Here is a 25,756-nt window from a genome sequence, read left to right as displayed (position 1 = left end):
GGCTTCCCGAGGACGCTTCCGGGTGGGTGTCCGGAAGCGGCGGGTGCCCGGCGGAGCCTGGCGCAGGGTGAGGGGCGCGGAGCCGCTGCTGGGGCACCCCGGGGCGGCGGGAGGCTCCGGGGCGGCGGCATGAAGGGAGGTGCCGCAGGTGGGTGCCGTGCTGCGGCGGGGCGGAGCCCGGGGACGGGGCTGGAGGAGCCACTGCTGCCCCGGGGCGGGCTGGGAGCTCGGGGGGCGGCAAGAGGCCGCGGCTCCTGCCGGGGCCGGGCAGGAGCAGCCCGGGCGCGGGGGCAGCGAGCTCTGCGGAGACGCGGCCGCTGTCGGGTGCGGGCGGAGGCAGCGCGGTGCGGCGGGAACTGGCGGTTTTCGCCGCGTTAGTGCGGGCCTGATGGCGGCCTGTAGCTTTCCTTCGCTTCCCCCCCGAGTGTGAAGCCACTCAGCTGTGTGCGTGGGATCCCAGGCACTGTCACGGCACCCGCGACCGTGTCAGGAGCAAGTGAGGTGCGGGGTGTGCCAGGTGCTGGTTACCGCCTCACTATCTAAAGCCCAGCATATGGGGCCATTGCTTTGGTAATGGAAACAATGTGTGAAATATAAAATTTTGCTTCATAGGACTCTTCAGTCTTCCTGCACTTTTCTTTCTTTATAGTGGCGATGCCGTGGATGAAAGGAGAACTTTGTGTTTACAAGAAGGATGTGTGGTTTACAGCAATCTTTAGCTGCTGTTACAACTTCTTTCATGACTTGGCACCAGTCCTCTGGAAATTGTGCAGGACAGTGGGGGCAGCTGGTTCTGCTATGCCAGGAGGGCAGAGTAGTTGATCCGTCCATGTCTTGGTGTTCACTTTGGCGTTCTGGGCTGCAGCTTTGTGCATCTTGACTGTAAGGATCAAGAGCTTTCACTGAAGTGGGAGCCAGTTTGCAGGATAGGCTTGTGCTTGGTAAAGCTGGAGAAACAGTACTGATGTGTTCTGTGCTGATTACAGTCCCTCAGTCTCTTACAGACTAATGTATAGGTAGTTTTTAGACAGACCAGAACTATTGTAAAATCACAGTAAAGGTATAATTAAGGCAGGCCATCATCAGGAATGGGATGGACTTGCCCAGCTGATTAGGGATGTAGACTCTACTTCACGTGACAGAACTTGAGCAAAGAACTTAGGAGCCCTCTTGTATCAAGCAGAGCTATTGTAAGAAAATGCATGTTTGACAAAATAAAGCACGGAAGAGTAACTATGAATCTACTGGAGAAAAATCCTGTCGTTGGAAAACATTGTACTGGAAATAATGTTTGGTATTAACTGAAGAAATTTGTGATATCAGTTACCATGGCTGATAGATGAGGTGTAAAAATAAATTTAAAGTGAATTCAGGTGGGCATCTGTTTACTACTAGTGCTGTCAAGGACCATGTTAAAAAAAGGCCTCTTTTCTGCAGCACTCCTCTGGTTCAGAAGCTTTCTGACCCACTAACTGCTTGGAGCTCTTCAATCTCTGGTAGCTACTAAGAGGTATTATCTTTTACACCAGATTCTCTTTGCCACTTGGGAAACAGTGGCTAACAACATCTAATAGGTTATTTTGCATGTTGAATGTGTCTGGTGCATTAACAAACTGAGCATAACCATCAGTTATCTCATTTGTTTAACTTGAAGGACTGGTGGTTATATTTGGCAGACTTCTCATGCATCTTTTTGGAAAAAATTAACTTCACTTTACTTGATACCACTGCACAGATTCATCATGTTGGTTTTGGATGGTAATTAACTTCTCCTGATGATACGAACTGCTGTCTGTGCTCTTTGTTAGTATGATACTGTAATCCTTTTTCCATCTAGCCCAGCTATGGTGCTGCCACATTCTTTTGGCTTTGCAAGTTTCCTAGGGCGGTTGCTGGACTTTCCACTTGAATAACTGTTCCTGCATTTCTTTGTGTTGGTGAAATGAGCGGTGAAGAGATTTGCACGTCTCCCAGTTCTGCTGGGATGTGATGCTCACTGTACTGGAAGTTTGGTATATATTATAATTTTAATTATGCCAACTTCTCATTTGTTGTTTGAGATTCTGAAGCTCAAGCAGAAGTTTCTGGCTGTGCTATTTTATATTCAGTCTAAAATATGCTGGCCCCTTACCAAGATGTTTGATGTTTTTCCCTGTGCCCTGAAGTACTGCATAATCTTGGTAGTGGAGAGAGAAAGCCATATAATTATTGTGATTTTTACAGATTGCTGGAGGTCTGATCTGTGCAGCACCATGGATGCATCAGAAGAGACTGGGGGCTCCTCTGCAGAAGAAAACTACTTTGTGAACTACACCTTCACCGACCGCTCCCACTCAGGCCGCGTGGCCCAGGGCATTATGAAATTATGCTTGGAGGACGAGCTCTTTGCTGATGTTACAATATCAGTGGAAGGCAAAGAATTCCAGCTACACCGTTTGGTCCTTTCGGCTCAGAGCTGCTTTTTTCGTTCTATGTTCACTTCCAACCTAAAGGAGGCCCACAACCGGGTGATTGAGCTGCAGGACGTTAGCGAGAGTGTCTTTCAGCTCCTTGTGGACTATATTTACCATGGGACTGTAAAGCTGAGGGCAGAGGAGTTGCAGGAAACGTATGAAGTGGCAGACATGTACCAGCTGACTGCCCTTTTTGAAGAGTGCTCCCGTTTTCTGGCCCGTACGGTGCAGGTTAGGAACTGTCTGCAGGTCATGTGGTTGGCAGATCAACACAGTGACATGGAGCTCTACACAGCTGCCAAACACTGTGCAAAGTCACATTTGTCTCAACTGCAAGACACAGAGGAGTTCCTACACCTGCCTGTCCGCCTGCTGACAGACATCCTGACAGGTAAGGAGTTCCTGAGACCAGCCAGGATGTGGATGCAGAAAGAGACTTTCAGAGAGTTTATCAGGGGTTGAACAAAATAGGTGGAAAGATGCAAGCTTTCGTAATCACTGTTTATTCAGAGGCTTAGCTAAGCAAAGCAAAACATTCTAGATAATCAGAAAAAAACTATTAATTTTTACCAGACGTGCAACATCTAAGCTATAGAAAAGGGACAGAGTATGTTGGTAATTCCCAGCAGTTCCTGAGTCAACAGGTCAGAAGTATTACAGATTTTTTTATAAATGTAATTTTAACTTTCAGCAACTTGTTGTATTTTGTTTGCATTAAAAGTAAAACAAAGAAGCCTTACCATAAATGAATGCCTTATGAAACTTTTTCTTTAGTTCATCATTTAATATAGTAATGCAACAGCTGAACATTTTTAAGAATGCTTGAGCACAAGCCTTATTTGTACTATGTCAGTGTTATCAACAATTACATATAATTGTTAGGATTATTTAGGCTAGGCACTCAGCTGACTGAAATAGAGGCATTGTAACACCTTAGGTAATAATTGCCCTTCTTGTGAAGGTAATAGCCTTCCACTGTAATGGATGCAATGACTCAGGGTTCTGAAGGATGACAACACTTCAAATACCTAGTCCAACTGCCACTGATCCTTAAAGATTCTCCTCTGCCCTAGTTAGTACAGGCAGTACATGAAAACCTCTCAATGATGCTGCAGTCACAACTCCATTTTTGTCCATTTATGTACATTATTTTTTGGCCCTTGCTAGAGGAAGCAAGGATGGAGAAGCAGCTCATACATTCAGATGTACTGGACTTGGGACCAGAGAGTACCACTTTCTTGCTTTAATTAAATAACTTTGTAAATGAGTAAATAACTATACTTTATGTGTTGTGTGTTTTAAATGCTGTTAAAACTACCATGACTGGCTTCTTAGGAATACTGGCAAATCTGTCTCTAAGACTTAAAATAGCCTTTAAAGTTGATGCTATGCATACGAGAGTCTTTACAGATATTGCATTGTATTACCTCTTTTTCATCTAAAGAAATTTACAGTCAAAAACCTATTGAGAGTATGTACTGATAGCTCAAAAAAACTCTATGATAAAATTAGAGTAATTTTTATAATTATCTAGCTAAAGTTTTTAATTTAAGTTGTGACTTCATTTTAAAAAATCCTTAAATAATGAAATAAAGCTATAGAGGGCAATCACCCTTAACTTCCTAGGGATTCCATGTAGTGACCATAGTTTTAGGACTACGATCTTTAGTGTTTGTGTTCTTAAAGTAAATTACTTGCTTAATTTTTTTTCCATGCTTCATGTATTTCCATATATAGAATCACATTACTCAGTATTTATGCCAAAACCTAGTTCATAAAATGGATTAGAATCTGAAATATACTCCTAGTGCTGGCAGGGAAAACGTTTTTCTTTTGCAATTCCTGCATCTTTGTTTAGTTCATGGAGATTTAAATAGAGGAAGCTATTAGTGTCAAGGATAAAAATTAATTTCATGAAATAGTAATTTATTAAGCTTACTTTTTGTTGCACTCTAGGGCCCATTTCAAAATCAAAGTATTTCCATTTAACCACTACATGTGTGGATAGCTTATGGAAATCTCTTTTACTAATAAACAGAGTTGAAATACTTGTTCTACACTTTTCCTCCTTCCTCCCTTCCATTGAGAACAGTGTTGGAATTTGTCTAATGCCTTCAGCGGAATTAAATTCAGGGTTTTTCATGAGAGCAAACTACAAAATCAGAGGGCCTTCACCAGGAAATCTCTCAATGAATACGGGCATAATTGCTGGCTTTCTCACTAGAAGTAAATATCCAAAATCTTCTAGGTAATGTACTGATGACAGTGATGCAACCAATAGTTTGTGGCAGAACCAAAACTTCTAATCATCCAAAGTGCTTAAGACGTGGCAGCTCTGTCTTCTGTTTATCCAAACTAATTTAATGTAGATTCCTGGCTGGCAGTGCTCATCGTGCCTGACAAAATGTATAAATCTCTATGTCTTTTTTTCCTCTCTAGAAAGTAAGGTTTGTGGTGGGAGTGGGGGGAGGGAGTCACAGGAAAAGGATGTTCTTGAGTACACACATCTTTGTCTAGGTATCATAAATGCCTTTCTGTCCCCAAACCATAGATGGCGTTCCATGTTCTCAGAATCCAACAGTTGCTATAGAAACCTGGATCAACTTCAACAAGGAGGAGCGAGCAGGCTTTTCAGAGACACTGCGATCAAGTCTGAAGGTATAAAAAGACCTTCTGTTCTGGGGTTGGTGTAGCACTTGCTGGTTTTGCACTTCCCAGGGCAGAGTATTGTGCTCACAGGTGTGACTTGAAAGTCATAAAATACAAATATCATTGAAATTCACTGTGCTTGTGTGAGGAATACTTTTATTGTCATAAATAGCAACCCCACTGACAGCTTTTCTAATATAACCTGAAGCTGCTTTCAGTAGTGATTTGAGCAATGCCACAAATAACTTTTTTCACCAGGTGCTCAGTTACCAGAGAGACCGTTCAGAAATCTGAGTTTGGCATTCCCCTTATAAAAAGTCTACTCCATCAGTGATGTCACCAGCCGTTACCTAAAACACAGTCACTGGTGTTCCAGTGAAGTCTGTTGCTATACTGCTATGTCAGATATGACTGGTATCTTGAAAAGGCTTTGAGGCTCCAAATCCTGAATGCTGTAGGGTGGCAGGACTTGGGAAGCAGGTCACACACTTTTGGATCACAGGTGGGTCCTAAAATGCTGAATAATTTGGCCTTAGGCATCGCTGGTGTTTGTGTAAACAGGCCTAATTCTGCTGACATGCTCTCTTTTCTCTCAGGTGATTGGAGAAAATGTTCACATCTACCTGATTGGAAAGGAGTCATCACGTACACATTCACTCGCTGTCTCTCTGCATTGTGCTGATGATGACTCCATAAGTGTGAGTGGCCAGAACAGCCTGTGTCACCAGATCACTGCAGCCTGCAAGCATGGTAGCGACCTATATGTCGTTGGTGGCTCCATTCCACGACGCATGTGGAAATGCAACAACGCGACTATAGACTGGGAATGGTGTGCCCCTCTGCCCCGTGACCGGCTCCAACACACCCTTGTCTCTGTGCCAAGCAAGGATGCAATATATTCACTGGGGGGCAAAACTCTACAGGACACTCTCTCTAATGCCGTCATATATTACAGAGTACGAGACAATGTCTGGACAGAGACCAGCCAGTTGGAAGTGGCAGTCTCTGGAGCTGCAGGTGTAAACCTTAATGGTGTCATTTACCTGCTGGGTGGGGAGGAAAATGACTTGGACTTCTTCACCAAGCCCTCTCGGCTAATTCAATGCTATGATACCAACACGGAGAAATGCCACGTGAAGCCATACGTACTGCCTTTCGCAGGGCGCATGCATGCTGCTGTACACAAGGATGTGGTGTTCATTGTAGCTGAGGGGGATTCACTGCTATGCTATAACCCCCTTCTGGATAGCTTCACCCGGCTGTGCCTGCCAGATGCCTGGAGCTCAGTACCATCCCCCTGGAAAATTGCTAGCTGCAACGGCAGTATCTATGTATTTCGTGATCGCTATAAAAAGGGTGATGCGAATACTTTTAAACTTAACCCAGCCACCTCTGTTGTAACAGTCACAAGTGGCATCAAAGTGCTGCTCACTAACCTGCAGTTTGTCCTGGCCTAAGCGGGTAAAGAAGGCCTAGTGATAGAAAAGGCAGCACCGGTGTTCTGCTGTGCAGCTCAGAGTCTCCCACGACCCTCAGCACCAGTCCCAATTACTGCGAGCTCACAACATCCAGTAAAGACCCCATCCTCTATACCTGTGCAGAGGAAGTACAGACTTGCTGGCTGTGGGCCTATTTTATATAGCACTATTAAAGTTGAACTGCTGCATCTTAGATTTCAGATGGACTAAATGCTATTACTTTCATCCCTTGATCATAAGCTGCTTGCATTGGAGGCCCAAACTGCAGCAAATGTTTTTTTTTAGCCTGGAACCAATCCACCAATAACAAATCCTATAACGTATGGACAATGTCCTCTTTGGCTTCAATTGCTAGTTTTAACTTCATAGAACACTGTGAGTTGCTGCCATGTCAGTCACAGAGTTAGATGTGCACTGTGTCCTTCAGGGATGTCCCCATTTAAACATTCCTGTGTTCCTATTGCAGAAGGAGGGACTGGCAGAAATATTTACAGCAAACAGATTCCAGAGCTGACCCCAGGACCTTTAGTAAGTTGCATTATTCAGCACTTCTCCCAGAGAAGTGGTAACAGACTGGGAACTTGCATACTGCTCTGTCATCACTTACCATAAAGGGAGATTGTTTTTATGGGCATTGGCTTCCTTTACTGTACAGGGAATCCCCACCTGTAATCATAACGTAATGTTGGTGAAAGATGGAATTAAGACCACTTCCTCCTACCCCTCTCTGTTGGCACTGTAACCCTTTGGGTAAGAATCTGAATAAAGTCTCTGCTGAGACAAAGTTTTCTTTTCCTTTCCTGCAAATACTATAGAACTTCCTGTGGATTGCAGTTTGGCTCAGCACTGATACTGTGTGGGAGAGAAGAACTATGGGGCTCCAGGAGAAGTAAGATATTAGCCATAAGGCAAGAAAGCTTTAAAGAAACAGCCATTTACTGTAATTTATGTAAAAAGTTATTTATTTATGGTCAAAAAGTACAACAGTTATGCCTTCATTAAAACATAAGGCTTTTTTAAAGCAGCCAACACAGATTTTTATAATTCTTACTGACACTCTGCAGTTGTCCCAGTGATTATGTTCCTGTGAAATGTCTCCAGGACCTGGACTTGTTTGTGCCGAATGAGGATGTGGGGACGGATCTTGGCAATAGCCTCTATTGCTTCTTGAGGGCTCCAGTGATGCAGCTGAAAATGCAGAAACCCTGTGAGTTAAAATCCATTCCATCCCTGCACCAGTTAATGAAGACTTCCTGGAGGCTACAGACAACATTAGAGCTGTTAGAAAACTTGCAGCTTTGCCCCTTCATGTTCCTCTCAGAAGGGCCTGAATGTCAATGCAAGTTCATTAAATGAGTCCCTCAGTTAAAGAGGGATGGCAGCTGCCTCAGACCTCCATTTTGTGTCTCACTCATGCTTCCAGCATGTTGTGAATAGTTTCCTGTCCTAGTCACACCTCACACTAGACCAGAGCAAAAGGGCAGCTTGCTTGTTTTGTTTTGTTTTTCTTTTAACTTGACTACTCCCACTGCACTTCAGCACTAAGGGAAAACTTTGCAGGGACCACCTAATGGCACCAACATAACAAGCCACAGGTGGGATTTTGCTCTTAGTGCTGTTTTACCCAGTTGGGTCTGTAGAGGAACTCAGAAAACCGAAGTCACTTCTCTTGATCCTAAATTGTATTTATTGAAAACCTTAGAAAGGCTCACCATTTCAGTTAACCAAGGAGAAAATCTGAACAACAAAAATGGATGTTTGTCTGCTTGGTGACCTACCCTCACAAGTGACATGTTATTCCCATCTCAATCTGTTCCTCCATGGAGACAATTCAGAATGGCAGAGGAATTCAAAACCTTTTGAGAACTTAGCAATATTAATGGCCCAGAAAACTGAGCAGCTTCCTGAAGTCTGACTGATCTGCCAGAACCAGCAACAGATACTGTCAGACCATGTGTTTCAAAGCCTTGTTGCAACAACAGTTTCCCATAAGATCAGAACATCTTTGCCAGTGCCTGTGCTAATAACTGAGCTGGCAGAGGCAGACTACAGATGAATGAAAACACTACTTATGATGGCAGCTTGTTGCAGCTTCATCACTCTCATTGCCAGGAAGCATTATCTTGACAGTATCACAAGCACAGATCAACAATGTGTGCAAAGATAAACTATATTATCAAAGCTTAGACCACAGTTCAGCAAACACTAAGTTTCACTTGTTCGTTACCTTGCATTTGCCAAGTTCTACAAAACAGCAATGTAAATTTGGGGCCTAGCTATCTACCTCTCTTGAAATGGGTCTCCCATCCAAACTCTGTAAAATCATGGAATATTAATGCACCTGTACATTCTCAGGCCTCTTGAGCAAAAGGAAATTGTAACGGTTGGCTGTACTTGCCCAGACTGTATGAAAATAAACCCCATTTAGTACAGAACCCTTCTTACTTGAATCAAATACGCTGCCACCATGGTGGCACTGCGGGAGCGTCCTGCCTTGCAGTGCACATATACACTGTTCCCACGTGCTCGGTGTTTCAGTATGAATTCAACACCCTCATGGAGGTTTCCCAGGGTTGGGACTCCGGTAAGATCCACAGTGCTGAGACGCAGTTGTTCCACACCCATGGCCTCCCATTCCTGAAATGGGCATAACAGATTCCATCATTTAACTTTTTCTGTTTTGGTTTGTTTGTTTGTTTGTTTGTCTTTCCAGAAAGAAAACCCATAACTGTTGAGGCAGTTGGGGAATTCAGTGAGGTTGTAATCAGACTTTGAATGTAAATCCTTTAGATCAAACGTATGAAAACTTTAGCACTAGTTAAAGAAGTGGAAAGATGTGGTTCAGCTAAAGGAAAGGAGGGGAGCTGAGATGTCCTGAAACAAAAGGCATTCTTCTATTGGCATACGCGGATTTAACACTCCCCGTCACCATCTGCCACTGGGGCTGTAACACTTTACTCGTGTCCTCACGTTTTACTGCTTTGACGCGTAGTTTTAAGAGATACGAAGAAGCCGCGTCCTTGCTGTCAGATCCCAGCAGGAGGCGGCCGAAGCCCCACGCGAGCCGGGACAAGCGGCCCCTCCCGCGGGCACCGGCCAGCGCGCCGGGCTCACCTGTGCGGAGCAGCAGAGAAACCGGGTCTCGTACTCCTCGTTCAGGGTCACCACGGCGCGCACGTTCTCCTCGGCCACGAGCTGCGGGCACAGGTACCGTCAGGCACCGGCTGCCCGCCCGGCCCGGCCCGCCCCGCCGCGCCTGCCTTACCCTACGGCTGCGGCCCCGCAGCGGCAGCGCCCCCAGCAGCACGGCACCGTCAATGCGGTGGAACCAGGGCCGGCGGGACCCGGGCAGCTGCGCCCGCACCGCCGTGTAGAGCAGCGTCGGATAGAAGAGCAGCCGCGCCGCCCCGGCGCCCAGCGCCGCCGCCACCCCCATCGCGGGCCGGCCGAGAGGCGGGGGAGCGCCGCGGACGAGCGCACTGAACGTGAGCAGATGGGGGAGCCTGCGGGGGAGCTCGTGGCGGGAGCGGGGATGCCGGACTGGCCCACCACCGCCTGGGCGGCCGGAGCGGGGCAGTGTCGGGCGGTGCGCGGAGGGGCCGGGGCCACACTCCCGCCCTCCTCGGCCGGCCCCTCCACCTCGGGCCCGCCTTGGTCTTTCCCGGAAGCGCCGCCATCTTGCGGAGCCGGCCTGAGGCGGCGCAGGGAGCCGAGCGGGGCGCGGGTGGATCCCCGGGGGCAGGTGAGGGCGGCGGCCGCCAGGAGGAGCTCGGGCCGGGCAGAGACGGTCGCGGATCCGAGCCCGCGGAGAACGCGATCCGCCTCACGCAGGTAACGGCTCCTCTCTTTCTCCTCTTGTTCCCCGGGGCTCCCGCCGTAAGGCCACTCGTGCCGGGCCGCGGCGGCAGCCTCTGCGGCGGGCGCCTTACTCGCTCCCGCCCGCTTCTCCCCCGCGCGGCGCGGAGGGGCAGGGGCCCGCGGAGCGGCCGCTCCGCCGCCGCCCTGTGTGCGCCACGCTGGGGGCGGCGGCCGCCCCTCCGGGGCCCGGAACCGGAGGCCGCCGGTTGTCGTATCTGATCGAGTGCTGACAGCGCCTCGAGCGGCGCTGGGCCGTGGGGCGGCGGCGGGGGGCGCTGCAGGTGCGAGCGCGGCCCGTGGTGGCGTCGCCATTTGGCGGCAGGGGGGCTGCGGCGGGCCCGGGGCGGCCCTTGCGACGGAGGAGCGGCGGCCCCAGGCTGTGGCCGCAGTCAGCCTCCTGGGGCGGGCTGGTCTGCCGGATCGCCGTGGAGTGGCCCGAGGGCTTATCCTGTGGACCTGGGGTGCGGCTGCATGTCGTCAGGAGCACGGTAGGGGCGTTTGGACTAGTGAAACGTGTGCTGGTATGGGAGGAGGTAGAGGCAAGTCGAGTGTACAAGAAGCACAGGCAGGGGAATTGGAGTTCAACACAGCGTGGGGATGTGCAGTCTCAAGTGTAAAAAGGCATGATGGACACTACTGGAATGAAGTAGGAATAGAAATACAAAAACTAGGACAGACCAAATGTAAAATGAATGATAAATACACGAAAAAGCAATAAAGGTTGGTAACAGCATGAGACTTTTATAAGATTGTTTACGAGTAGGAAGTTGAGAGGCAGCATTATAATAAAGTGTGGAAGCTTCACTCCTTTAAATTCTTGAGGAATCGTGACCCAGATGTTTTCACCTTTAAGGCACAGGTATTCTCTTCTGCCAGAAGTTGTTGAGGAGGGTTTTTCAAATGTTGCAGCGTTTTTGTATGCAGTGTGTGAGTGTGATCATTGGGTGTGTTTCTCTGGGAGCTCACTTGATTTAGATAAATATTTGGTGAGGATTTACATCTTGAAGCATGCTTTGCTTCTGGTTTACAAGAGCTTGGACTTTCTGAGTATCTTGCACCTCTTTTTTTTTTTTTTTTTTGGTGCATCTGTCTGTCCTTCCAGTCTTATTCTTTGTACTACTGATAACAATAATTGCTAAATTATTTCCTGCTGCCTTTTGCATTCTTTCTATAGATTAATTCATCAGATAGAAAACATATACACTGCACTGACTTGGCATTGCACATCTGTAATAAACCCATCACATGTTTTTCTTCCCCTCAGCTATATTCTTGGGAGCTCTGCATAATGTGAGATATTGAGCTTCCTGGAGTTGTGTCTGGATCTAAGCCTTTAAGAGGCAGTTTTGTTGGAAATAAACATCTGCCACAGCAGTAGTAAAAATACTACCTACATCTTTACACTGAGATAGGAAATGCCAAGGTGGGTGCAGCTTGCATCCTGCAATTTAATATGTTCAGTTGCATTCCTGCTGATGGAAGAGTCCCCGGGGCAGGAGCACAATTTTTGTCTGCTCAGAGACACGGGTGCAGATGTATATACCAGTAAAATCCCTAAATAGGGATTTTAAAATATGATAATATAAAAGGTTTGTGTTTTGTGGTTTTTTTAAGTGCTTACAGTTCTCTTTCAGCCTGTGGTCACTTTCAAATTATTGCTGATATTTATTCTGAGAAAGTCTATGCTGTTTTGTGGAGTGGATTCAACCTTTCTGATTGATCGTTCTTGGATGGCTGTGTTTTTCCTTTCCCTGTCAAAGTTTCTAGTGTTACATTAGAGAAAAATCAGTCTCAGATCCTACCTCCTTAGTTATGTGCTTGCTGTTATGTATCTGCTTGGTTTTTATATATGAAACAAAGTAATAGGTGCAGGCTTAGGAAATTGTGTTTACACGCAAAAACAAAACAGGAGCACAGAACCTGTAGAAAAGTAGACATTTGAAAAGTGACTGCCCTAAAATAATGATCACTAAAACACAAAGTTTTTCACGGTAGTTAGTTTTGTTTTGAAAGTATATGGTTTATCTGTCTTTCACAGTGCGAGATATGGTGAAGAACCCCACAGTAGTACTGTGTGCTTATTAGTGTATCCACCTTTCTGTTAGTCCTTCAAAACTAGATGCATTTGTAAGACTATTGTTACATGGTTTGGGGAAGGTGTCTTTAACTTCTATTTCTTCTGTTATGAGTAGGGATTCTGAAGACATGCTGCATGGAGCTACTCCTCTAAAGGGAAAAGCAAGAAAGGTGACTGTATCACAGATATGCAATAATTGTATATCTCATCAATAATAAATCCATAATTTGCAAGGTTCCTTGCAAGTAACTTTTACATCAATTGAAGAATCGTTAGATGAAACAAATTATGGTGCTCTGACATAAGATAAATATTTATAATGTTGCGTAGCTTTCTTTTGAAATTACTGCAAACAATGTTATGCTGAACTAGTTGAATTTCATAAAAGATAGATGTTTGTGTGGGTCTTAAATATTTGGATTCTCATTGAGTTAAGTAAAATACTGTCTCTAATCCATTTCTTAACTGAACTTAGTAAGAAGCTTTATTATAAGCAGGTTGTTCCTTAACTATTTCTTGCAGCTTTTTCTGAGATGTGGTTATTGATTATCAGTTACTATGTTTCTTCGTTTCATGTCTTTGCCTTCTGGGTCTTCTGCTGCAAATCTATTCAGAGGGCCTGCTCTTATGTTTTATTTAGTGCTTTCTTTGGGCTAGGTGGGAAGTGATACAAATTCTCCTTGTTTTGAGATTTCCTGATTTATTAGTCTCCAGCTCTGGTATCCAAGAAGAGCCCACTCTTCCGGATGTTAAAATAGAGATTGTTTTTCAGCAGTATGTCCATGAGACAGTCCAGTTTTCCAAGTCATAATGTGAGTTTTGCTACTGAAACAGCAGCAATAGTCAAACAGGCTCAGATTTATATTTCTGAATTCTTATTTGTCAGTCTTGCCATGAATGTCTTAAATGTTGTATTTCAATCTAGGCATGTTCACTATTGTTTCTTGTCCTTTAGTTTACCATTCCCCAAGACAATGTGCAGAGTTATTCACTGCCTGGGTAACGGCCTTCAGGCAAGAAGAGCATCATTTTTATCCATTGATCAGTTATTTGGCAGGGTGGAAAAACAGTATAAATCAAAGCAGAGTAAAATACTTCAGGGTTTATTAGAATGGGAGTTGTAAATTGAGAAAAGTTATCTAGGCCCTCAATGAGTATTTCTTTTAAAGTATTACAACACAGTATCTTGCGTTGTGATCCTGTTGCAAGATTTCTTGAGGCAAGAGAGGTTAGCTTGATTGGAAAAGAGTAACCAGTAGTTTTATTGCCCTTCCTCCTGTCATTAGAGATGCTTGTGTTATACAAAAAAAAAAAAAGGCAAGATAACACTTTTCTGCTGTTATTGTCTACACCTATTTTAGATTGTCATGCCAAGATACCATATTTGGGGCACAACAGTGAAAAGAGAAAGCTTTGGCATTCACATTTTGAAGAGGAGATTTCCCAAACATCAGCTGAACATCATCTTGTTTGCACCTGATACAAGATTCAAGTGTGCAAAGCCAAAATATACATTAGGTTAAAACAGGAAATTTGGATAGAACAAGGGAGAAAACATAAACTGCTTTAAAGCTCCCATGCAAATTAGTCTGTGGATGATTTGCTGTAGGGATTAATAGCTCATGAATCTGAACTGCGTTTGACAGAGCAGGCTTGTTTGACAGCAGTATAGTAGAGCACAGTTGTGTTCCCAGGTAAAGGAAGTATTCAGCCATCTTAGCCCTGTACATTTTAAAATAAAAGGCATTGTTGCTAACTGAATTCAGGATGAACAGTGAGCAACTAGATAGCTGAATAGAAGTCTTCAGTAGTTTTCAACTCTTAGTGAAGAGTTTTAATTTAAGGGACCTGGGGGTCCTGGTGGACAGCAGAATGACCGTGAGCCAGCATTGTTCCCTTGTGGCCAGGAAGGCCAATGGCATCCTGGGGTGTATTAGAAGGGGGGTGGTTAGTAGGTCAAGAGAAGTTCTCCTTCCCCTCTACTCTGCCCTGGTGAGACCACACCTGGAATATTGTGTCCAGTTCTGGGCCCCTCAGTTCAGTAAGGACAGGGAACTGCTGGAGAGAGTCCAGCGCAGGGCAACGAAGATGATTAAGGGAGTGGAGCATCTCCCTTATGAGGAAAGGCTGAGGGAGCCGAGTCTCTTTAGCTTGGAGGAGACTGAGGGGAGACCTCATTAATTGTTTGTAAATATGTAAAGGGTGAGTGTCATGAGGATGGAGCCAGGCTCTTCTCAGTGACAACCAATGATAGGACAAGGGGCAGTGGGTTCAAACTGGAACACAGGAGGTTCCATTTAAATTTGAGAAGAAACTTCTTCACAGTGAGGGTGACAGAGCACTGGAACAGACTGCCCAGGGAGGTTGTGGAGTCTTCTTCTCTGGAGACATTCAAAACCCACCTGGACATCTTCCTGTGTAACCTCATGTGGGTGTTCCTCCTCCAGCAGGGAGATTGGACTAGATGATCTTTCAAGGTCCCTTCCAGTCCCTAATAATCTGTAATTCTGTGATACACTTTGTGGCACAGGTATGTGTATGTGAAAGCTTTTTGCCAGAAGTGGAATCATCATCCATAAGCTGTCTTCTCTGTACCATGTATCCACGTTATCTGTCTGTCTTCAGTATTCTCAGTATATCATAGTCTGGGGTTTTTTTTGTTTGTTTTTATAAAAAATGTGTTGGTTTACTGGCTACTCTATTAGAAGCAGAGCACTAGTGGCAAACTCACCAACTGCAAGTTCTGGTAATGAGTCTGAACTGATTTAAGAGTAGATTTAGAACTGATTTAATGGCTTGGCTTGCAGTGGTCAACTTCCAGATAGACAAAGATTATATAAACTGGGCTTAAAATCATATCTCTCAGGGATTTTCACATTGAACTTGGAATAACTGGTTTAGATATTGCTGAAATTCATGCAAATGAACAGGCACATCCAGTTCCTTGGCCTTTTCAGCTGCACACCTCTTAAATGCGCATGTGGATAAGAGGATGAGTCTTTGTTGAGTATTCAGTGTCATGCTGGTATGATATTCTAGCAGGCTTTCCTTTGCAGACAAATGTTTTGGGGTTTTTTTATGTTTGTATGTTATGTGTTCTCTTAGAACCAAATTCCCTTTGAGTTCTTGGGTGAAGTTCTGTGATGTCTTACAATGTTTTTACTTGAAATTACTTTGAGCTTTTCAGGACCTTGTCTTTTTTTCAACTCGTTACCTTTTACTTCTCTCTGCAGGCTGTTTTATACTGCACCTTTCACAAAAAATAATGTAGTTCTTATCCACTAGATTTCAGTATTTCACTTGTCAAAGTAAAACTATCGTTCTTCAAATGTATTATCATTTAAAATTCAGGTGTTCACTGAATCGATGAGTATTCTGTGCTATTTTTGCCTTGAACTATGCAGTTCAAAAGATATTCCAACATGTGTATGCTGTCCACAAATCCTTCAGTATTTGTTGGAAAGGGAACGTTTGTATCTTTTTTTCCAAGGCAGAGGAGATGGTTACTTATGAAGTCTTTAAATCAAAGGAAGTATTTAGCAGGCAACGTCCAAGTCCACATACAAAAATGATAGCATTTTCTTTAATTTACTATATGTAGAGATTTGCAGGATTGATACTATGCATCTTAATATCAGCACAATTTTACAAAATAGAGTTTTGACAAATGATTCTTCAGAAGGCAGTGAAATATTGCTCTTCCAGGAAGATAGAATATATTTTGAATATCATGTCTAGTTATTGCATTTCCTGCAACACAGTGTAAAAGTAGTTCTTCTCTCATTTATAGGATGAGATTGCTAAGCAGAGCACTGTCTCAAAATCTTTTTGCTAATTCACCTCTGCCTCCTTGCGATTTCCCTTCCAAAAATTCCTGTTTTCCTTTTAAACTTCCAAATTAAAAAACATACACCTTGATGACTGGTCAACTTCTGGGTTTTTTGTCTTGCCTGTCATTGTGTTATGACTGTACAGCATGTCACACAATTCACGAGTGAAGCAGTGTCCTTGCACAGTTGTAAGTGATATTGGAATTTACCATTGAAAATTACTGATATGCAAAATCTTTGGAGGGAAAAAAGGTGTTGTATATTCTCTAAAGCATAGTTTTGACTGCTCAGAAACCTGTGATCATATGCTTGGTGACTTAGGAAAAGATAAGTGAGAATATTTTTATATTTATGGAGTAAGGCCACCCATATTACATTTTGGATTGTACATTCAGTGCCAGAATTTGATCACTATCAAAGACTAGCAGTAGGTGGTACTATCTGTATTTCACAGTGTGGCACTAATTCTCTGCTGCAGAATTTGCTTTAGAGTTTCTTTGGATTTTAAGGTATTTTTCACTTCATTCAAGACTAAGTTTAATAGACATTTCATGACCGCTTTCAGGGGAGCGGTATTAGGACACATATTCTTGATCACTTTTGTGAGGAAGATAATTCAGGATATTCTTAGGCATAGAACTAATTCTGGGTAAACCAATGTCTTCCAGAATTTTCAGGGAACCTAAACCGTTATATCAGTCACAAGAAATTTGAAAAATATTGAGATTGTTGGTTTGAACACTAGTACTTTTATATGTACTTACAAGTCGTATTAACAGAACTATGCGACTAGTGCACCTCTTCTAATTCTGAACTGGTTACTGCTTTCCTGGTATAGCTGAAAGTTGCAACTTACCCTTATTTTTGTGACAGAACATTTCTGATAACTTCTGTAAGATAGGTACGTATCACCACATAAATGTGGGCTACACTAAGTATAAGAAATAGGCAGCAGCATAGGATAATAAATCTGTCTTATGATAGATTTGTATATAAATGAAACTGTTTTCAAGTTTGCAGACTGTCATACTTGTGTACTAAAAAATCAGGGACCATACCACTTTTTTTTTTGCTTTGAATACCTAGGGATTCAGGTTTTCAGTTACACTGATTTTACTCTCTTTCTATGCCCGTACATGAGAAGAGGGGCAGGGGGAAGTGGGGAGGAGATGCTGCATGGGATGTGTATTTCTTCTGTTTTTAAGAAGAATGCATAGAAAAAAGTTAAGTTGTGTTTGGTGTTAAAGGACTGCTGGGAAAGCAGACATAGTATGGCAGGTCACCATAGTAGTTTGTATCAACCAATGGGAAAGGTCACACTTGCTGATTTAGGGAAATACTTAAAAAGGGAGAGAGGTTTTAAAATATTGTTATAATTTAATTTGGGGTGTGGAGGGAAGGTTAAACTAAGAGTTTAGTGTGTGGATGTGTGTGTCCAGAACAACAAGGATGACCTGGCCAGTTCAGTAGTTCTTGAAATGCTGGTGGATGTGGGCATTCCCTGAAAGGTAGACTTTTTTGTCTTGTGTCTGAGTTGCTTCCCAGATCCTGTTGGATGAATTGTGGTGGATGTTTCTGCATTATTAAGGTGGGCTCAATCAAAATGGACTTGGAACTCATTTCAAAACAGTAACTCCTTTAAGTTTGTTCACTTTAATTCTTTTCTTCCTCTGCACAGTGTGTCAGTGAGGGAGGGGGTGTGTGTGTGTGTAAAGGAACTTGTCTTAGCAATGGTCTCTTTCAAGAGACCATGTATGGGTAAAGAAGTTCGGCTGGTTCAGCTCCCTGCTCCTCCCTCTTGGGTAGCTGAGCAGAATCTCTTCTGCTGAAACGGTTGTTCCACTTTCTGCTTTCTATATTTGTACAGCAGCAGCATGCAAGCTCACTAGGCGGTGTGGCCGGCCCTGTGTGCATTCAGCATTTGCTGAACAGAATTGAGAGCCAGGGCTTACAGTCTCTGTTGTTCCGTCCGTCTGTCTGTCTGTCTCTGCGTTTCTGGGGAAGACTGGCATTCCAAGTGAAAGGTGATCTGTTTGTGGATCTTTTATTTTTCTGTAAAATGCAGTTCATCCAAGTTGGGAATCAAGGGAGCAGGAGTGGAGAAGGAAAGGCAGTTATCTTGCAGGGACAGTATGTAGTGGGCAGCAGCAGCATCAGAAAGATGCAGTTTTAACCTGCGAAAGAGCTGCTGTCTTCTGGGATGAGGATTTTAATGTCCGTGCCTGCTTTCGGGAGTGATTAGCCAGGGCCTATATCTTTCCTTAAAAAGTCGGTTGTCGCTGTCTGCTGTGAAGATTAATGAAAGCTAGATCCTGTCCTGGGAGAACTGAGTGCTGTCTTTACTTGTTATGGGCAACAGGGATTAATGAGGAGCTAGACCCTGGCCAGCCTTGTTTGGAATAAGCAGTTGGTGATGAAGGATGGGGTTGTAGGAAATACCTTGTTAGGAAGAACTGGAAACTTGTAATGAGGACTTCCCTGGCTGTGTGTTTGCACAGACTTTTTTAAGGCCCTGCACACATTGGGATGACTATTCACAATTGCTTTTCTTTAGTAGTAGGTCAGGCGAACAAATAGTGCAGGAAGTCTGGCTTCTGAGGCTGTAGTGAACTGTTACAATTTCCTTTGAATAGCAAAAAGATGCTTAAAATAGTCACAGCAACTGGATCCACTGTTAACATTGGCAATAATTTTTTTGAGAGAGAAGGAAATAGGTTGTAGGGTATTTTTTCTGTCTTTTAGGGGATGCTGTCCACTTACAAATTTTGCTGCCTTTTTAATATCTATGCAAATAGGGTCCAGATCTTTGGTTTCTTGAATTTGAGCAAGGGAAACTGTTTTACTTGTGAAACAGAAGGCAGCATGTTGCTACAATCATTCTTGAGGACCATGTTCCATAAACTCAGCATGAATTATTTTTCTTTCTTGCCACTGCAATGTCTTCAATGTATTTCCTCCAGAGAAGGCTATGTGTATCTTGAATTTGGAAGAAGTGAATTGTGGAGGCAAATTGGGGGATCTCAGCTGCCTGGCAATTTCTGAGTCACACTGTGTCTGCAGTCAGGGAACTGTGATTGATGTGTGACAGAAGGTCATTTCATTCTTGAACTACTTGAACTCAGCTTTGTTGTCTAACTGTTTTCTGATCATTCTTTGTTTAATGAGCACACACTGCAGTAGTTGTTCCATCTTCATGTGGAAAACCTATGGAATTAATTGTAAATATGCAGCTTCTGGGACATCAGTCTTGTTGTCTGAAGTGCCCTCATACATTTCCCAGTTCTCACATCCTCTTAAAGCCCTCTGCCTTTCTTTCTTCCTTCCCAGTTTTCCACTTCCTGATTCCCCAGTTGAAATCCTTTCATTTATACTAGCCAGAGCAAACTGGCAAAAACATAATCTAAATTGTTTCTGAGTTTACAATGCCAATTAAAAGCAAAGCTTGGTATCGCTTAATGCCAGTGACCAGGGTTGTACAATTCCGCTACTTTAAAGTGTTTTCTGGTCGCATACTTAAATTTTGCTTGTAGTCTTATAGCAGGAATATGGTTAGACAGTTTCAAAGGCCTCTTGAAAGTGAACTATTGCATGTTTAAAAAATATTGTTTGTCTGTTCTGTGAAAGATGTAATGATGAATCAGTAGAACACTGAAGAAATATTTGTTCACCAAGGGCATTGAGCAGATGAAAGATAAAGCCAAGTTATAGAATGGCACGAGGAGCTTTAAGTCTTTTATTTTATAAGAATCTTCTTAAAAGCAATATGTAAGAGGTAAGATTGTTCAGACCTAAGCTAAGCTGTCAGTTTTGTTTCTTGGAAGGCAGATGCTTTGAGCTATGTAGGTAGTAAATTTGTCTTGCCCTATTGCCCACTAGTGCAAAAAGAGTAACTTAGTGTTCTGCCTCTTTCCAGGAGTTTAAGTAATTCATGGAGCAAAATATAATGTTTTAGATGCATAAGGACAGGAAGTCATATTTACCATATATACTTTAAGGGAGAACACCCAGCAATCCATTCTGGATTGACTGCATTAGTATCCTGTTAGCAGAAAAGCTTTCATCAAGGTTGGAGGCAAGTGAGAAATTAACTTTTGTCTGACATCCTTTGAAGGTCCTGAAATTCCACAGGAAAGTGTATTTTTAAAAAATTTCTTCCTACTTTATTGCTTTTATTCTCTAAGAAAACAATTCCTCTTCTTTTTTAAAGTCATAGTCATGCAGTTGAATAATACAGTTAGGTTAAGGATGGGTATGTGGGAAGATTACAGGAATTTGAAATCAAGTCCAGTTGTTCATCTGAAGTTAGTTAAACTTAAAACTGCTTTTGAAAAACAATTACAGGTATTAAACTCCAGGAAGAGTAAGTGAAAAGTGAAAGTTGAAAAGAATTTACTTACTGTTTTAAAAAGCTGAATCATATAATTTGATCAAGGATAGGGAGTGACACGTCTTTAAATATTGGAGGCAGTCCATTGACAAAAAAATCGGTACAATGAAAGTGAATGTATGGAAGAAAATGCACACAATTCTTAGAAGTACAGTGTTTTTATAACAGAAGTAGTGGATGTATCGCCAGGGACCTCTAAAAAAGAAGTAATCAGTAGAGAATTATGTGAAATTCAGCATCTAAATCTGATGATGTAGTTTCACGATTAATTTGAATGAGCATATGCCAGTATTGCTCTGAAAGAGGCTTGTTCCATCTTTCATGCATTTCCCCTTTCATTTGTGCTGCCAAGAGCATCTGTGTCGTTATACAGTGAGTTGAATCAGGGAACATTTCTGAGTTAAAACTATTGTTTTCCTGTTGTTGGTAGGCTAGATCACACCTGGATCATTTCCTTCCTCAGGCTTGTTATACAGAGATACGAATGAATAGCTGGTGAGGAAAGAGTTGTGCTCTATTTTTTTGGCAAGAGCATTGGCTTAAACTAGATCTACAATAGGAGTATCTTGATCTATGCCTATGTATTTCTGCCCCGTTTCTATCTAATCTTTATGGAGAGCTTATATCCAGTCATCTCTAGTAATGTAACCCAAGAAAGTGAAGTAAGAATTGTTTGCTTGTGTTAGATGCTGTGGCACATACCATTTGGTTCTAGACTGAGATATACTAAATGTTGTCATACCATATTTCTTTATGAATGGAATATTTTATATCATCGAGTCCTAGAATGTCCTGAGTTGGAAGGGACACACAAGGATCTTTGAGTCCAGCTCCTGTCCCTGCATATGACAACCCCACAGTTCACTCCGTGTGTCTGAGGGTGTTGTCCAGTCTCTTCTTGAACACTGTCAGGTTTGGGGCCGTGACTGCCTCCCTGCAGAGCCTGTTCCAGTGCTCCACCACCCTCTGGGTGAAGAACCTTTTCCTAATACCCAACTTGAACCTCCCCTGGCACGTCTTCCTGCCATTCCCTTAGGGTTCTGTCATTGGTCACTAAAGAGAAGAGTTCAGCGCCTGCCCCTCCTGCTCCCTCTCTGAGGAAACTGTAGACTGTGATGAGGTCTCCCCTCAGTCTCCTCTTCTTGAGGCTGAACAAACCATATATGCAGCATTTGCTGCTGTGCAGAGAAGCCTGCTGTTTCTTTGTGAAGAAACTGGTGAGCTTTCCTGATGTGAGAACAGAGAGAAGATAATGTGCCATGTAGACTGTTACATGCGAGGTTTTGATTCAGGAAGTATAAGGTACCTCCAGAATCTAGGTCTGAGGTATTGAAACCCCGAGAATGCAGCAAGATGTATAGAAGGATTTTATGTCTGAATCCTCATGCAGCCAAAACTGTATTTATAGCACTTGTTTTTGTCATGAAGTTTCTGGAGTCTCCTCCAGCTAGCAGTGGAAACCAGCTGATGTCGTACTGTGCCTTCCAGGAAAAGTGAATGTGAAGAATGGATGGAGAAGTGTGTAAGTGAAGAGTGACTGAAAATACGTGCGTAAAACTACAAGCAAGTACTGAGTCTCTAGTTCTTGGCAAAGTGCGTTGACACTCTTGATCCTTCCCACTCCTTTCTCCCCCCACCCAGCTAAAGTCTAAGATCAGGTGACGGATCCAGCCTTATTTCGGAGGCCTTGGAAAGAGAGAGGAGCAAGCGAAGCTGTGCTGGCACGAGAGGCAGTGAGCATGAATCACCACAGGCAAGCAGCTTGGAGGGGGTGTTTCAGGGTCACAAAATGAGCCATGAGAGTAGTTTGTGGAGTAAAAGGCTGCTGATATCAGTAGGAAAGACATTCTGTTAGTCATCCTTAGATATTTGTAACTAAGAATGGAAGTTAAGCTTCTTCAGATGGAGAAAAGTTCATCTTAACTGTGGCATTACATTTCTAAATGGTATTCAGACAAAAATAATGCTTCAAAGTGCTGCATGCGTTTATGTGTTGGTGTGTTTTCAGTAGGTATTAAGTCGTAAATTTACAGGGGGTTGTATGCTTCAGATACTATATAAAGATATTGAAGAGGGGGGTAAATGTTGAAAAAAAAATGCTGCAAATGATGACAAATGAGAAACCTTCAGCGAGCTCGAGCAGAAGCTTAGGAAGAACTGCGTGCAGTGAAATTGTTAGATTTCAGTTGTGTTTTTGATCAAAAGTCAGGACATTCCTAAGTTAATGTTCCTACAGTAACGCCAGTGTTTGCCTCTGGTGAATAAAAAGAAGTAGTACAAAATATTTTTTTAAAGCTTCAGCTCTACACACCCAATATTAAATCTCTTGAAGTGTTAATGAAAATTATTTGCTGTTGAAAGTTATTTGAATCAATATTCATTTCTTTAAAAGAGTATTGACTCCAGTTCTTTGCAAATGTAAACTAGTGTAATTTGAGGCTTGTATCCATTTACTTCTGCAAAGGATTTGACCATCTGCATATTACCAGAGGAAAACCAAAACAAAAACAACAAAAGGAAATAAAAAGTGTGCATATTTTTACTCTTTGGTTTGCACGTGTGGCAAAGGCAGATTCTGTACAGTAGAGTTCATGGCAACTATTTGTCTAACATAAGCCAAGCAAGAGACACATACAAGCTTAAGGTAAATCAGTCTGTCTTAGTTGTGCTTCTTTGAAATAAAATATAAATGTTTATACTTAAACATTTGCAGATGCAGAATTTCACACGTCTTCAGAATTTTCTATCCAGTTTGATTCTAACATTTCAAAATTGGGACACCTCAGAATTATTTTCCCTCTGAAGCTGGCAGTAAATGCTGGTAATGGTCATATGCACTCTGTCGTCTTTTAGTAATTTAGGTGTAATAGCACAGAACAGTGATTGCATTTGAGAATCTGTGTGGGAAGACCTGCAATACATCTTCCTTGTTTGGATTTGAACTATTTCCTTTTGTGCAATGAAAAGAAAGAAGTGTGTAAGTACCTTGATACCATTATAAAAGACTTACTTTAATGCAGAGCTATGCAAGCGGGGTCTGTCTAAACACTGCACAGGGTTGATTTTCCCACTGAGATTTTTTTATCTTGCCTTTAATGATAGGTGACAGTGGTAGTATTTGAATCTTTTGGCTGAGATGGGTGAGATGATTAAAGTTCAGCTGGTGGTGTTCCTGCTAGAAGTAGTCTTAATGGTTAAACTGGGAATATTGAGGGTATAGGAAACAAAAACAATCTTTTACCCAAAAGACATAAAACTCTGTGCTACATTTGGTAAGTCTTCCTCTGGCATGTACTGTAACCATAAAGCAAAACGTGAATTTGTGTTTTCTGAATATTTTGTGTCCTCATTCAGAAAGTAAATAAAAGCTTACATTGCTGCGTTCCATCTATATTTGCAACTCTGAAGATATTTTGAGAGTTCCTTAATGCCATAATCTGGAAGGATATAGCAAGCTTAAATCTTTTGTTGGTGAGATTCTTTTTTTATTAGCAGACAAATGTTTTGTGGAAACTTCTTTTATAAAGTTGTTTACTAGGTTTTCAGCTGAGGTGCAGTTGTAACAATGTGATGGTACTGTCTGACTCCTATGTAATACATTCTGTCACCAGTTCCTAAAATATCTTTTCACGAAGAAAACAAATAAGGTGATAATACTGTACAAATGGAAACTCTGAGGACCATAAAGTGACTTGTCCAATGCTGTTCAATCCCATAATTAGTAAAAAGAACTCATGTCTTCTAGGCCCCAGTCCCAATAGACCATAGAATTGTTTTGCATTCTCAAAGTGTCTCTTGACACTTTCGTTATGGGTTGTAAGGCTAATAGTTGATCTTGGGAATGTTTAAGCTGTAATTGCTGACTGGGCATGGAACAGACATTGTAGATTGGTCTACATCCCAAATCTTAAATACTTTATGATGTTCTGGTTACAGTAACTTGAAGCATGGCATTTAAAATGTTTTATCTTTTTTTATCTTAATCTGCAGTGGTCCTAAAATGCGTACCTCTTCTGTTTTTCATTCTGTTCTTCCTATTATATCTTCAACTGAACAAACATTCTGATAGTCAAACATACTGTCGTCAGTAATTAAACTGGTCTGCTTACTGTACAGATTGTCTGCTAACCTGTATGTGTGTTAGTACTTGACGTGACAACACTGAGGAAAACGGTGTTTGATGACATCTGCAAAAATGAAGTGAGCAGGCACGGTGACTTGGAGCTGCTGCCTTACATTGAGCAAGTAGCTTCTGATGCTGAGAGGTTTGGGTGGTGTAAAGATTGCAGTAGAAGATGGGCATTTCTCAGATAAGAAATTATGGCAGCTTCCTTGGTAAGGTTTTGGCACTATAGGAGTTTCTGGTCGCTATCTCTGTCTTGCTGTCTTGTAAGTAACATTTACTAGAAAGTGACACACTTTCTGTGGGTTGTGGCCTAAGCTGTACGGTAATTCAAACTTCATCTGATTTGTATAGGCCTCTCTATTTGTAATCTGATTTATCTAGTGCACTTGCTCCTTCACTCTCTGCATCATTATCTCCCTCCTGCACTACCTCCAGAGAAGTAGTTATTTTTGTATCTCCAAGTTTTTATTATTGGCCATATTGGTACATAAAAGTATGTAAATCAACAGTGAATCCAGACTGAACGTTGATTTATGTGACAGACTGTTGACGCCAGGATATATCTGAGGTTGAGCTACGTGGTATGTTTTATCTCTTAGCCTCTTTAATTGTCAATAGTAGTCTTGATATCCCACAAACATTAATTCCTGGAAACTGCAATGAGAAATCAGAACTAACTGGTCTAGGCAAGTGCTGACTGTGACAGTAATTGCATTGATCAGGATCCATTAAATGATCCAGTATTTCTTACAGATGGTCCTGGGTGCTGGTGAGACTGAAGTTTTGCCATTAAGTATGAAGGCAATATCACTAGATTTATTTGGCTCATATCCGTTGCCTAGTACTTAGTGGCTGGAGCCACTTGTTTTCATTACCAGCTGCAGGTCTATTTATATTA

The 25,756-nt window shown here is 42.7% G+C and overlaps 3 protein-coding genes across 15 annotated transcripts in view; 2 read left to right on the top strand and 1 right to left on the bottom strand.

The window, feature by feature from the left end:
* KBTBD4 (kelch repeat and BTB domain containing 4) lies at nucleotides 1-6,780 on the top strand. 2 transcript variants are annotated; one of them, XM_082059315.1, is made up of 4 exons: nucleotides 1-148; nucleotides 2,224-2,844; nucleotides 5,005-5,111; nucleotides 5,699-6,780. In XM_082059315.1, exons 1-4 carry the CDS (start codon nucleotides 130-132, stop codon nucleotides 6,557-6,559), a joined length of 1,608 nt encoding a protein of 535 aa, XP_081915441.1. In that variant the 5' UTR covers nucleotides 1-129; the 3' UTR covers nucleotides 6,560-6,780. The 2 variants fall into 2 exon arrangements, with proteins under 2 accessions (XP_081915441.1, XP_081915442.1); XM_082059316.1 differs by having other exon boundaries at nucleotides 27-67.
* Nucleotides 6,781-7,486: 706 nt separating this feature from the next.
* PTPMT1 (protein tyrosine phosphatase mitochondrial 1) lies at nucleotides 7,487-10,151 on the bottom strand. Of its 2 annotated transcripts, XM_082059342.1 has the most exons (4): nucleotides 9,846-10,151; nucleotides 9,695-9,775; nucleotides 9,026-9,217; nucleotides 7,487-7,768 (listed from the first exon to the last, which is right to left on the bottom strand). In XM_082059342.1, exons 1-4 carry the CDS (start codon nucleotides 10,014-10,016, stop codon nucleotides 7,628-7,630), a joined length of 585 nt encoding a protein of 194 aa, XP_081915468.1. In that variant the 5' UTR covers nucleotides 10,017-10,151; the 3' UTR covers nucleotides 7,487-7,627. The 2 variants fall into 2 exon arrangements, with proteins under 2 accessions (XP_081915468.1, XP_081915469.1); XM_082059343.1 differs by lacking the exon at nucleotides 9,695-9,775.
* CELF1 (CUGBP Elav-like family member 1) overlaps nucleotides 9,965-25,756 on the top strand; it is a 69,461-nt gene continuing 53,669 nt past the window's right edge. For 6 of the 11 annotated variants that reach the window (XM_082059327.1, XM_082059334.1, XM_082059333.1 and 3 more), the window contains exon 1: nucleotides 10,262-10,411. The gene's annotated coding sequence lies outside the window, so the exon portion shown is untranslated. Of the gene's footprint in view, nucleotides 10,066-10,260; nucleotides 10,412-25,756 lie in introns of those variants that run through there. The other 5 variants (XM_082059330.1, XM_082059329.1, XM_082059326.1 and 2 more) reach the window with 3 other exon arrangements.

Source organism: Streptopelia decaocto, assembly GCF_964273445.1.
Source record: "Streptopelia decaocto genome assembly, chromosome: 7".
Taxonomy (NCBI): Eukaryota; Metazoa; Chordata; class Aves; order Columbiformes; family Columbidae; genus Streptopelia; species Streptopelia decaocto.
This window is presented reverse-complemented; position numbering and strand designations above follow the sequence as displayed.

Excerpts from the sequence above, each read along its gene's own strand:
- KBTBD4 (XM_082059315.1), top strand. Across the intron at positions 2,845-5,004 it reads GCTGACAGACATCCTGACAG|ATGGCGTTCCATGTTCTCAG; the intron begins GTAAGGAGTTCC and ends CCCAAACCATAG. Across the intron at positions 5,112-5,698 it reads CACTGCGATCAAGTCTGAAG|GTGATTGGAGAAAATGTTCA; the intron begins GTATAAAAAGAC and ends CTTTTCTCTCAG.
- PTPMT1 (XM_082059342.1), bottom strand. The coding sequence starts at position 10,016 with ATGGGGGTGGCGGCGGCGCTGGGCGCCGGGGCGGCGCGGCTGCTCTTC. Across the intron at positions 9,218-9,694 it reads TTCTCTGCTGCTCCGCACAG|GAATGGGAGGCCATGGGTGT; the intron begins GTGAGCCCGGCG and ends TGCCCATTTCAG. Across the intron at positions 7,769-9,025 it reads TGGCAGCGTATTTGATTCAA|CTGCATCACTGGAGCCCTCA; the intron begins GTAAGAAGGGTT and ends CTGCATTTTCAG.